General features: G+C 36.1%; 1 protein-coding gene across 1 annotated transcript; it reads right to left on the reverse strand.

Moving 5' to 3' along the window:
- Positions 1–1,892: 1,892 nt before the first annotated feature.
- LOC114279057 (importin subunit beta-1) lies at positions 1,893–6,438 on the reverse strand. Its single transcript, XM_082891222.1, has 3 exons — positions 6,129–6,438; positions 2,570–4,995; positions 1,893–2,449 (listed from the first exon to the last, which is right to left on the reverse strand). The coding sequence occupies exons 2-3, from the start codon at positions 4,987–4,989 to the stop codon at positions 2,245–2,247; spliced, it is 2,625 nt and encodes an 874-aa protein (XP_082747348.1). The 5' UTR covers positions 4,990–4,995; positions 6,129–6,438; the 3' UTR covers positions 1,893–2,244.
- Between the last annotated feature and the right edge of the window lie 6,894 nt (positions 6,439–13,332).

Consider the following 13,332-nt stretch of genomic DNA (forward strand, 5'->3'; position numbering starts at 1 on the left):
ATATTCAAATGTTTTTGCTTCAGCAGGCGTCACAGTTTTGATGTTACATAACTAATCTGAACTTGAGAATTATTTTGAAGGAAGAAAATTCACAATACTATTTATAAGTTTTTCAAAATTGGCTTGAAACTTAAATGAATATCAAAATATGCTTAAATTGAATTATTTATCTTATAATCATATCTCAATGGCACTTTTAAAAAGTTAAATTTGAGTAATTTGATTTGTTTTGCAGTCTTAACCATTTGGTCAAGACTCATGGAGTAACCAGATATCATGGTTGAAAAGTTAAATAACTTAAGATTAATGTGTTTAGATCTTAAATTTGATATTTAAAAAAAAAAAAAAAGTTTTTTCTTTTCTGTACCCTCTACAAGTCCAAAATCCAAACACAAAACAACATAAAATAGAAGTCAGAGCACTAGAAAAAATTTTGAACAGAGGAACGCCATTTATGATGGAACATTTTGCAGAGTTCATGGAAGAAAATTGTTAAGGATTTTTCTTAGGAATAGTCTTAAATACATACTTATAACACACTCGAAACTAGGGGTGTGCATAATACCGTCAAAACCGCACTGCCAAGGCAAATTCGTTATTATTTGTCAATCGAACCGCCGGTTTTTGGTAAGAAAAATGACAAATTCTAGTAACACTTTTATCAATCCGCCAGTTTCTATTTTTCTTCCAAACCGCACCGACCCGCACCGCTATTAAATCATATTTTATAAGATTCTAAAAATTCTTTTTTACTTAAGTTTGCTTGTTGTTCTATACCTTAGAATATAGTATTACATTACTACTCGAGGGGAATTTTATGTATTGTATTTCATCATTGTAGCTTCCACAGATGCTTGTAATGAACTGATGGCATAGTCGTTGATATTATCATGTTGTTGCTACATTTGCTGCATCAGAAGAAAGCTTCGCAAGATGCTTAACATCACAATATCTCTCGTCTTTTTTTTACTCTTTGATTTAAGTTTTGTAGTTTGAATTATATTTTTTATAAACCGCCAATCCGCCCGAACCACCAAGGCAAATCCGCCATTATTTGCCAACCGAACCGCCGGTTTTTGATAAGGAAAATGACAAATTTTAGTGACACTTTTATCAATCCACCACCCGTCATACGGTTTCTATTTTTCTCTCAAACCGCACTGATCCGCACCGCGCAAACCCCTACTCGAAACACACTCTAAGGGTTTGTTTGATTAGACGGACTTACAATATAGAATTGAGATTATTAATTTATATGACACATTCTAATGTTTGGTTGCAATTTAGTGTTATTCGGATTAAATTTTAATGGACATTCCACCCAACAAAACTGGTGGATTTTTTAATCCTACAACTAATAATACAACACAAACATATAATTGGAATTATATATATTCCCATACATATTGCAAAATAAATGTGGACATGAGAATTATTTATCCCGCTAATCCAGCTCAATAACTAATCTTAAACTAATCTCATGGATTGTTAATCTCCTCACTATTAATCCTACTAATCAAACAAAAACCTAAAAGTCGTAAATATATGAATTCCTAGAAATACTCAAGACTGAATGCTCCCTATGACATCGTACATTCTCAATCAATCCAACAATGTTCTATATATATGTAATTTAGGTGCAAGAAAGCAACTTAATTATCAACAGAGTATAAATCTCAGATAAACTACAAAAACTAGACACAAAGAGTGCACATACTTGCACACACACCAGACAGTATAGCTAAAGATCAGAATAGAAGGGTTTTTAAACCACCCATTCAACAGGTCCCTACAGAGTTTTTCTGATCTTAGTGAGAGCGGAGTACCACCAAACTAAGTAGTCATGTTGAAATTTCATATCATCATAATAATAATGAATCAACCAACAAGAATTGACAAAAAGCATATATTAAAACAAGGATGAAGACAAAAATTGATGAACCGAACCACTGATCAGTGGATGCATAGAACTTAACAAGGTTAATAAGAATATGAGGCCACCTTCTCCATTGGTAATGGCTTCAAATTCAATGCTGACTTTCTAGCAAGAAAGTTTCTGACTCTCATACAAAGCGGATAATAAAACATTTTCCCAATTTCAGAAACTTGTATGAGCAAAATACAATAGGCACAAGGAGACATGACCTCAACCTTAGTGACCCTAACAGACTTGACCTTTACCAACCGAAGAGCAAGAAAAGCAGTTTCATGAACAAAAAACGGCACTTAAGAAATAACTAACTTTTACCCGCAGACAGAAAAAACGCGTCCAATCATCCCTTGCGTCCATGTTGCAGTCTCCTTGAGCTGTTCATCGTCGGATTGAAGACACTCAACCAAAAACTCGGTACAGAATGAACAGTCCTTTAACAATATCTTCACATTTGAACCGAGTGCATCTGCAAGATCTCCTAACACTGCAACTGCTGCCTTTGTCACACTCTCCTCCCTACAAAAACCACCAGGATTACAGCTATTAGGAATAAAGTGTGGTAAATAAACACATACCTTTGTCTTTAGAAACTGACTTGGGAAGCGGATTGAAGAATATGAAAGTAATCAGCAATACCTTTGTCTTTCTCTACAAACTAATTCAATGAACTGCAAGAGATGTGCAGCATGTGGCACCATTAGGTCAGGCTTAGAATTCTTAAATCCCTGAAGAATTCCAGAATAAGCTTCAAAGATGCTGCGCCTGAGCTGGTTGCCATATTCTACCATCTCTTCATCACTGTTGTCCATCCGGGCACAGATCTCAGCAGCTCCCTGGATCATTGGTATTGCATAAAGAATATATTTCTCGAAGTGTTCACCAATCGCTAGAGCAATATCCCCAAAACAAGAGAATATGGGGGGTTTGACAGACCGGTGTAGCTCACTGCTGGATAGATCCTTGAGAAGGTGCGTCATGATCCCATCACAGTATGGTAAAATCTTCTCATCCAAAGCACGACAAATATCTCCAACCACCCCAACTGAGATGGCACAAACTTGGTATTCCTCAAAATTCTGCAAACCCATCTCCAAATATTTATAGAACTCTGACATATACTTTCCAAACTCTGGTCCAGTGGCATAAGCTAATGCACCAATAGCAAGCATTGCTTCTTCATGCACCGTAGAGCTACGGCAAGCGAAAACCTTGAGAAACAATACCATAATTTGATCAGAAGCCTGCAGTATTACAGCTTTAGTCTCGTCAGTGCTGCTAAGTTTCTGGATAATAACTTGGAGGACACCACAAAGAAGGGCTTGCAAATCTCCTTGCTTTTCCCTATCATCAGATGATACAATCTGAAGCTCAACAGTCTGCCCCAACTTATTCATGATGACGGGGAGTAGTTGTGTTATGATGTGAGATGTTTCAGTAAGATTCGAACACCTAACCACCTCATTCAAGGTTTCATATGCAGCAGACCTGAGCTTGGAATCACCACCGTCAGTTCGTTCAGCTGTAGCAATAAGACAAGTTATAATGTCTGGAAGGTATGGTGTAAGAAGAGACGAGCTAGTGCCAGCATCCTCATAACCCTGAGCAAGGTAGTAAATGGCACCACAAACCTTCTCAGATACATGTGGAGCATCTTTAATACTCTCCAACAAAACCCCCAAAACCCGCTGGAGATTTGCAGGGGAGATCACAGAGAATCCAGTAGATGGAGTATGCAATAACTCCAAAACACGGCTAAGAGTCCAAGCAGTTGTGTCCTTCACGTGGCTGTTCTCATCCTTCATTGCATTAAGCAGAAAATCCAATCCTGCATGGACCATTGGAGCGAGCTTCTCAACACTTGGCCCTTCTAGAATTGAGCCAAATGCATATGTAGCAGCCTCACGGGATCGCCAATCTGTCTTCAATATATTAGCCTCTACAAAAGGCATAACAAGGGGCACAATAGCATCACCAACAGTCCTAGCAACAAGACCTAGACATGTCCCACCAGCCATGGATACATTCCACATACCATCATCTTGGTCCTGATCCTCTTCCTGCTTCAGTAAAGTCTCCAGCAACATAGGAACTAAATAAGGCAGAGCCTTCTCAATGAAGCGGGAATGCGGAGAGCCAGAATCACCACTCTCAGCAGTCTCATACTCTTGAAATTCTATCTCTTCATCACATATGGAGCTCCAGAACTCAATTGCTTGAAGTGCAACAGTCTCTTCATCTCCTTTAACTGCATTTGATGTAAGCTCAAAGATAGTTTGCATGTAAGGCTCGAGCACCTCATAGTATGTCGATGCAATTGACACAAGACATTCAAAAGCAACTTGTCTAATCTTAGCCTCTTTAGCAACGGCCGTCTCACAGATAACCTTCATAATGTAATTCCGCTCCATCTCATTCTCAAAGTTGCTCTGTGCAAAATCAAGAGCATTATAGAGAGCCCTAGTTGCTGCAAGGCGGACTTCAGGGCTGTGCTGTGCAACATTCATGCCTTGGACCACAGCAGTGAGGACAGAGTTGACTTCCTCTTGCATAAGATCCTGGTGAGATATCTCCTCACAAGTATATCCAAGTGTTTCCAAGGTTGCTTGTTTCAATGAAGCAGGCCTATCTTGCTGACTCATATTGACAAGCAACGATCCAATTAGTTCAGGCCACTCCTTCCGGGGAATTTCAATTGCAGCAATTTTAGCAATTACTTGGGAAGAAGTGTGCCTTGCTTCAGGAGCTGAAGATCCAAGAGTGCTCAAGAGCAAGTCTTTGATTTTGGATTTAACAGAAATATCAATTGTCACCCACTGTTGAACAAGATGTTCCTTCCTAGAAGCATCTTTAGCATCTAATGAATTTTTAAGCAGGATACCTGCCAATCTACGGGATTCAATGGGTTTGTCATTGTTCGAGAGCTCAATTGACAAAGACAGGAAAAAAGATGGTAGGTTTTGCTCTTGGAACTGCCTGAGGTTACCCTCTGCCTCAGTCCGGACCTTAGCATCGGCTGATTGAGCGGACAAAAGAAATTGGGTGATCTCCAAAGCCATTTTTTCCTACATTACATTTTGGCAAAACAGTTAACAAGATTACAACAATATACACCAAAGACAAAAGATGTATGAATACATAGGCTGCACCACACTAAACCAACAATGAAAAATTAAAAAGTCCATTCCATGTCAGTACTGGGATGGATAGATTATGTAATGACCTTAGATTACGTGTGTAATTAGAAAGAAAAAAAGAAAGAAACGAAACATGTCTTGGTCAAAGCAAATGTATGACAGAACAATGGCTCCCATTTAGTGTTACAAAAAGTAGAGTGCAGAAAATGGCCCAAAGTTGCTCAAAGTTGCTATGTTATGTCTGCCAATTTCAACCATGCTTAACTATAATGAAATATTGATAAGTTAGTTCCAGAATCTAGTTTAGGGATGCCAATTTCCAGGAAATACGAACAGTGCAACCTTTCCTTCTCACGGTCCGTGAATTGTTCAACAAAACTGCTCATTAGTACCAATCACAATAATAAGCAACCTTTTTTCAACAGCACGGCTATGTTTCATCTCACGATTTGGATTCTATTGGAAATAATAAAGCTATGCTTTTCAAAACCATCATACCCGCTTCAATAAAACAGTTGAAGAAAAATGGCAATTCAAAATTCCAAGTTGTTGTTTCCAGAAAAGACAAAGTTTTCCTTCTAAAAAGACAAATTTCAGCTGCCCAAAACAAAGCAAAAAGGAACAGTAACAGACCCCCAAACTTCAAATTCCAAACTACCCATCAAATAACAAATACATAAGAGTCCGAAAAACATCCAAGAAAATGTTTCAGCAATTATTTTCCATCCAAACAAACAGCCCAGACATCTTATACAAAAAAAGAAACACAAACACAAGGAAGGAAAAAGCAGATACAATGACAAATACAAACAGAGCATAACCATAAACCCTCAAAACAACAACCAGATATAGAAAATAACCGATTCAGAAATCACAACCAAAAACAAGTAAAGATCCGTAGATTTCGTGCACAAAAATAACAAGGCAAAAGGCCAAACCCCAATCAACATCGAATTCATTATCAGCATATGTTAAACCCTAAAACAAACAAATACATTAGATCCACTCGAAGAACATCAATTAAAGACCTAGGTCAAGGTTGAGAGACAGAAGAAGTATACCTTATTTGACCGCAACAGCTAACCACAGGAGCTAGGGTTTCTCTCTCTTCTCTCTCTCTCTCTCTCTCTCTCTCTCTCTGTGCTTGATCAATCGATAGTGAGAACGAAACTATCGAATCGAATATGTAGATACATATAAATGATGCGTATATATATATATATATATATGAGTGTGTCAGTGTATATAGAATAGATAGATATATATATATATATACCTATTTCGAATACTTGGAAGAAGCGGGAGAGAGATGTTGATGAGTGAAAACACAACGGGCAGGCAAGAAAAGTCTGCCCGAGATCGCTGATCCTTGAAAAACCCTAATTTTTTTTTTTTTTTTTGAAATGAGTCGCACGTGTGAAGAGTGTGGGCCTGTGTACGAAACCGTGTTATGTGTTTGGACTGCTCAATGGGCTTGGCAGGTCAGGAAGAGCCTGCAGTTTGCAGGCTACAGCCCTCGGGAGATGGGCCACTGTTTCACTGGGACCAACATTGAATTTTTTATGGGAAAATTTTAACAAAAATATTTTATAAATTTAATTCTTAATGCTTATAAATTTTACCACTGGCATTTTGGAAAATTAAAAAAAAAAGTCAATTTATTGATTTATTTGAGTCATATCATTTTTTAATTTTTTTTTTACATTTTTTCAAAAAAAAATTAAAAAAAATTGAAAAATTAATTTTTTTTCCTACTTTCTAAAACAAGCCTGATTTGAAAATGTTTTTGAATAATTACATTGTAATTGTCTCAATTTTGATCATCTAGAGATCATTATCAAATAAATTATTTTCACATAAAAAATTGATAAATTACACTACTAATTTCTCTGAAGTTTGAAAAGAAAAAAAAAAAAATTGTTATGTCATAAAGGGCTCATTTGGGAGCTTGGTTATTGTTGGCTTTTTTAACTTATATGATTTGGAAAAAACTTGTGAATTTTTTTATAGTTGAATAGATGATTGTGAAAAAAAAATATTTGATTAATTGATGGGTAGGATATGACATTTTGTCAAATTTGATGTTTTAGCATTTTTTCCCTTTATTAGTTATTTTACAAAAAGACATTTTGTCAAATTTGATATTTTAGCATTTTTTTTCTTTATTAGTTATTTTACACACACACACACAAAAAAAAAAAAAAAAAAAAAAAAAAAAAAAAGAAGCCAGAAAAGCTAGTTCCCAAACAGGGCCAAATATGAGGCTAGGTTTAGTTTTTAGATTTTTTTTAAAATTATAAATTAATTTCAAGAAAAATTTGAAAAAATGAAAAATATTTATTATTTTTATATAATTTTTATCTTTTTGGAGAGAAGAAATCATTTTTAAAAAGTTAAAAAAAAAATCTGCTGTTTATTTTTATCAAATTAATTTCTATTTTTTCAACCAAAAAAAAATCAAAGAATAAAACCAAACATGGCCGAACTTTTTTAAAACAAAAAAATATGGATTGTGCGAGGAATATAGAAAGTTCTAAATGTTTTGGAAAGATAGTTAAAAGTTGACTTTTGACTTTTAACCACGCATTTTAGCTTTTTTAGAAAGTGATTTAAGAAGTTAATAAAAAGCTGCTTTTGACTTTTTTAATTAATATTTGTTTATGATATCGCATTATAAGCCCGGGTTAAGGAGGAGGGTTGTGTGTTAGGTAACCGACAGCCAACACGTAAAAAAAACCCCTCGGATCCCTTATGACAATGAATCTTACTTTGAATCGTTTAAATAATAAATCGTTCCCCTCAAGTGATGTGTTGCGCCTGCCTCCGGGTGTTTCAAAAAGTAAGCAAGCGACACTGCATCGACGCCTGGGTGCGGTGAAAAATTGGCAAAAGTTTTTGCGCTTTTCTAGACGAGCACAGGTAAAGAAGCTAGTACAAGACTACAGGTTTAGGGTAGCCACTTGGAATATAGGAACCTTAATTGGTAAGGTGATGGAATTGGTAGATGTTATGATTAGGAGGAGAGTTAGTATAGCTTGCGGACAAGAAACTAAGTGGACGGCTGAGAAAGCTAGGGAAATTGAGGATACTGATTTTAAACTGTATTATAGTGGTAAGGATAGACGCAAGAATGTGGTAGGAATCATAATTGCCAAGGGTCTTGTGGAAAATGTAGTTGCGGTCATTAGGAAAAGGGATATGATTATGTTAGTTAAACTAGTTATTGGAGAGAATATATTGAACATTATTAATGCATACACCCCTCAAGTAGGATTAGATAACCAGACTGAGAAGGATTTTTGGAAACAAACGGATGAGATCTTACAAGAGATGCCCGTAGGAGAGAACCTAGTTATAGGTGGAGATTTTAATGGCCATGTAGGCATAGATAAACTAGGCTATGAAATGATGCATGGTGGATACAACTTTTGGTGACAGAAATGAGGCTGGAGAGAGTATCTTAGATTTTGTGTTGGCTTCTGACTTGGTAGTGGCCAATACTTTGTATAAGAAAATGGAGGAGCATTTGATAATCGTTAAGAATGGGTTAGTTAAGAGCCAAATAGATTACTTCTTAGTGAAAAAAGTGGACCGCCTAAAATGCAATGATTGTAAGTTGATTCCTGGAGAGAGCCTGACCTCTCAACATAGGATTTTGGTACTGAATTTATGTTTTAGAGGGCAATACCAAGCTAAGAAGGATGGTGAGCGTCATAGGACAAGATGGTGGGACCTAAAAGGGGATAAACTATAAATATTTAAGAATAGAATAGATAAGGAAGGTACTTGAGACTTGGAAGATGATGCTAACACTATGTGGAACTCAATGGCCGACTGTATGAAGAGAATCTCAAGGGAAGTACTTAGAGAGTCAAAAGGGACGGGACCCAGCTCTAGGGAAACTTGGTGGTGAAGGAAAGAGGTTCAAACGGTAGTTATGGCAAAAAAATAGTGCTTTAAAAAGTAACAGAAGGATAAAACTAAGAAAAATCTTAAGAGCTATAGATTAGCTAATAAGGAGGCCAAAAAAGTGGTGAAAGATGCTAAGTTGAAAGCTTATGATGACCTATACACTAGACTAGATAGTAAGGAATGAGAGAAAAGGGTATACAAACCTGCTAAGATACGGGAGAAGAAAACAGAAGATTTTAATCAAGTTAAGTATATTAAGAGTGAGGATTCTCAGGTATTTGTAAAAGATGAAGAGATTAAGGAAAGACGAAAGAATTATTTTGAGAAACTATTAAATGAGGAACATGGAGATACGGTAATAGGGGAAGAAATAGCCAGTAATATGATAAACTAAGACTATAGGTTCTATCGCAAGATTAGGAACTTTGAAGTGGAGATTGCACTTAAAAAGATGAAATCAAATAAGGCTTTAGGACCCGATAATATCTCTATTGAAGCTTGAAAGTGTTTGGGTAAAAAAAGGGCTACTTGGTTGACTAGGTTGTTTAGAAAAATTTTGTTGACTAGAAACATGCCAGATAAGTGAAGGAAAAGTATTTTAGTGCCAATTTATAAGAATAAATGAGATGTGCAGAATTGCAACAACTATAGAGGAATCAAGCTAATGTGTTATATAATGAAAGTGTAGGAGATGGTGATGGAATGCCGATTATGAGATATAACAGAGGTGTCAGAGAATTAATTTGGGTTTATGCCTGGCAGGTCAACAACGAAAGCAATTTATCTTTTGAGGAGAGTAATAGAAAAGTATAGAAAAAAGAAAAGAAATATTCATATGGTGTTTATTGACCTTGAGAAAGCATATGATAGAGTGCCCCGAGATATAATATGGTGAGTGTTAGAGAAGGAATGGGCGACAAAAGGTTACATTGATGTGATTAGGGACATGAATGAAGGGTTGGTGACCACTATTAGATCTCTTGCTAGAGAGACAAATGAATTTCCTATCACTATACGGTTACACCAAGGATTTACCTTAAGTCCTTATCTTTTTGCTTTAGTTATGGATGAGTTGACGAGAAATATTCAGAATGACGTGCCATGGTGTATGCTTTTTGCAGACAATATTGTGCTAGTGGATGAGATTAGAGAAGGAGTTAATACAAAGTTGGAGATTTGGAGAAAAGCTCTTGAATCTAAAGGATTCCGGATTAGCAGAACTAAGACAGAGTGCATGGAGTGTAAATTTAGTAACAGTAACAATGAAAGCAGAAGAGAAGTGAAGATTGAGAACCAAGAACTACCTAAGAATGAACATTTTCGTTATTTAGGGTCAATTGTCACAATAGCGGGGGAGATTGATGCGGATGTGACCCATAGGATTAAGGCGGGATGGTGTAAGTGGAGAAGTGCGTGCAATAAACGAATACCCACTAGACTAGGAGGTAAGTTCTATAGAACGACTATTAGATTAGACCAACGATGTTGTATGGGACGGAGTGTTGGGCAACCAAGAAACAACATGTAGATAAGATGAGTGTGGCTGAGATACGAATGCTCAGGTAGATGTGTGGCGAGATTAGGCAAGACAGAATTAGAAATTAGTGTATTTGGGAATTGGTAGGAGTAGTGCCGATAGAAGATAAGTTGAGAGAGAATCGATTGAGATGGTTTGGTCACATTCAACGGAGACCAATAGAGGTTGTAGTGAAGAGATGCGATATTGTAACGGTAGATGAGAGTGTTAGGGGACGGGGTAAGCCTAAATTAACGTTGGCTAGCGTTGTAAATAGAGATATGGATCTACTTAATTTGACTAATAAAATGGCCTTTGATAGGGTCACGTGGAGAAGAATGATTTATGTAGCCAACCCCATTTGATGGGACTTAAGGCTTGGTTTGGTATTACATCACAATAAAACGATCAAATTACCCCCACCTAATTTAAAAAATGTACAATTTCACCTATACGTGACTCATTTTGATCCATGAAGGGTATAGTTATAATTTTACCAATAGCTTTTTTTGACCTCCTCAAATGGTTTTAATAGTAAAAAGCCATTTTGGCTTTTTTGGGAAGAGCTGCAGAACACAACTTTTTTTGTAAGTTGCAAAAACGGCACAGAATACATAGATGTGAGACAAAAAATTTACATTTATAATTGCAAGATGTGAATATGTGTGTCACACCTATCCATTCTATGTTTGAAACTTTTTGTATCCCTAGATTTTCTCAAAAAAGTATTGTAACTGAAAAATCTAGAAATCCCCTAGATATTGATTTGTGATTATGTAACAATTTTAAGCGGTATATAACAATCCCAATCAAACAATCAAGACAAATCAACACAACGATTTTAACGTGGAAAAAACCACAATTGGACATCTCCAACTGTGATTAAAAAACCACGGGCAACAGCCACAAACAATCCACTAAGAAGATTTAAAGGAATTACACAGGTATACTCTCAATTACCTAGCGAATCCACGCCTAATTGAACAAACCTCTATGTGCCTCTTCCAACCCGTCTTCACCTTGGAATTGTCTTTACGATGAGCCACCCCGAAATCCACCAAAGCTTCAGGCTCGAATTCTTCAGAATCCACCGAAGAACAACTCTCTCTTTTGTAAAACACACAAAACCTTTGATGTATACTCTTTAAAACATGAGTTGAATACTCAATCAAAACATCAAAGAAAACTCACAAAGTATCCCCAGATATAAACCTTAAGAACCAAAAAGAAGATCTGGAAGAATTCAATAGTTTTGGGAGAAAACCAACTATTTATAGAAAATCCAAAAGTAATCCTAGTTTTGGAAGAAATCCAATTACTTATAGAAATTCAAAAGTAATCCTAGTTTTGGAAGAAAATCAACTTCTTAAAGAAATCATTGTCAAACGGGATTGTCAATAATAAAACCTAACAATCTCCCCCTTTGGCAATGTCGTGACAAAACACATCTAACAAATAAAATCCTAAACACCCCAACCCATTACAGCCAACAAAAACCAACTTCTTTTTCAAGGTCATGATCTGCAAAACAGCTATTAGTGCCACAATCTCCAAAACAACTATTAGTCCTACAAGAGTATAAGAAAAAACAATAAACATAGGACAAGATTATCTTGAAACATGAGATGGAAAACATGAATAGATGAAAACTAAGACTCATGAAAAACAACTCTCAAACAACAAAAGCAAGATCATAAACCAACAACAAAAGCAAGATCATAAACCAACCCAAGTCAAGATGAACCAAACTCCCTCTCACTAAAAGCAACCACAAACACTGAAAACAATGAACAAGAAGAAAACGACAAAAATAATATGGTGAAGCAATCTAGAAATTTCAGATTAGTATCTTAAAACACACAAGACCATCCAAGAAGCACAATTACTAGTAAACACAATGTGCACAGTCTGTAGAAGATTCTTCATGCAAGAAAGTGATGCATTATGTGAAAAGCATAGATCCCATGATAAAAGTGTGTGTGTGACTCTTGGAGTTTGACAAACACTAGATTCAATCCTAGTAGTGATTTGAAAGTTGGACCTCCGACAAGAGAATCTTAAGCACGACAAAGGAAAGTCAAACCATTAGGAATCAAGGGGTATTTGGTGAGTAAAGGCGGAGGCTCCCCCTCAATCAATGAATCTTTTCATTTTTTTTTTCTTTCTTTCTTTTGCACATTTTTTTTCTTTCTTTTGCATATTTTGTCTTCTTCTCTTTCTTTTTCTTTTTCTTTTGCACAATCATTGGTGCCTGACACGTTCAAGAGTATGGAAACCGAACCAGAGAAGCATGGATATAATAAAGATGGCCTGGTTGGTGACTCTGAGGTAGCCTTTTCCTCATAGCTTGGACTGTAAAGAATTAAGGGAAAAGCCATGGAGATGCAAAAAGATGGTAGGTGGTTAAGAGACTCAACATCACCCATGATATGCTAGTATCGGTCAATTCCTCTAGAAACGCAAAAAATCAATGACAGAAGTCCATAGAGAGAAAAATAACCACTAAGGCAGAAGATTCCAAAATTTGCTAATCCAAGAGTGTGTACAGAATGAGACATACTAATCAAAAAACACACACTCCAAAACGAGTAATGACCACAGAAAGCACACATATATTAACATGTAATGGATATTCTCATCAAATCCAATATGCACCAAGGACTACTCAAAAATTTCAAGCTTGCAAAACCATACTAAGAAAATCTTTTTGGGATTTTTTTTTTTTCAAAAAATAAAGCAAGACAGAAAAAAAACGAACAAGCACACATTTTTTTTCCATTAAAAACAACACACAAAAACCCAAAAGCTAAAACAAATAAACAAATTAATACAAGTCA

Source organism: Camellia sinensis, chromosome 10, assembly GCF_055761805.1.
Source record: "Camellia sinensis isolate YWXY chromosome 10, ASM5576180v1, whole genome shotgun sequence".
Lineage (NCBI taxonomy): Eukaryota > Viridiplantae > Streptophyta > Magnoliopsida > Ericales > Theaceae > Camellia > Camellia sinensis.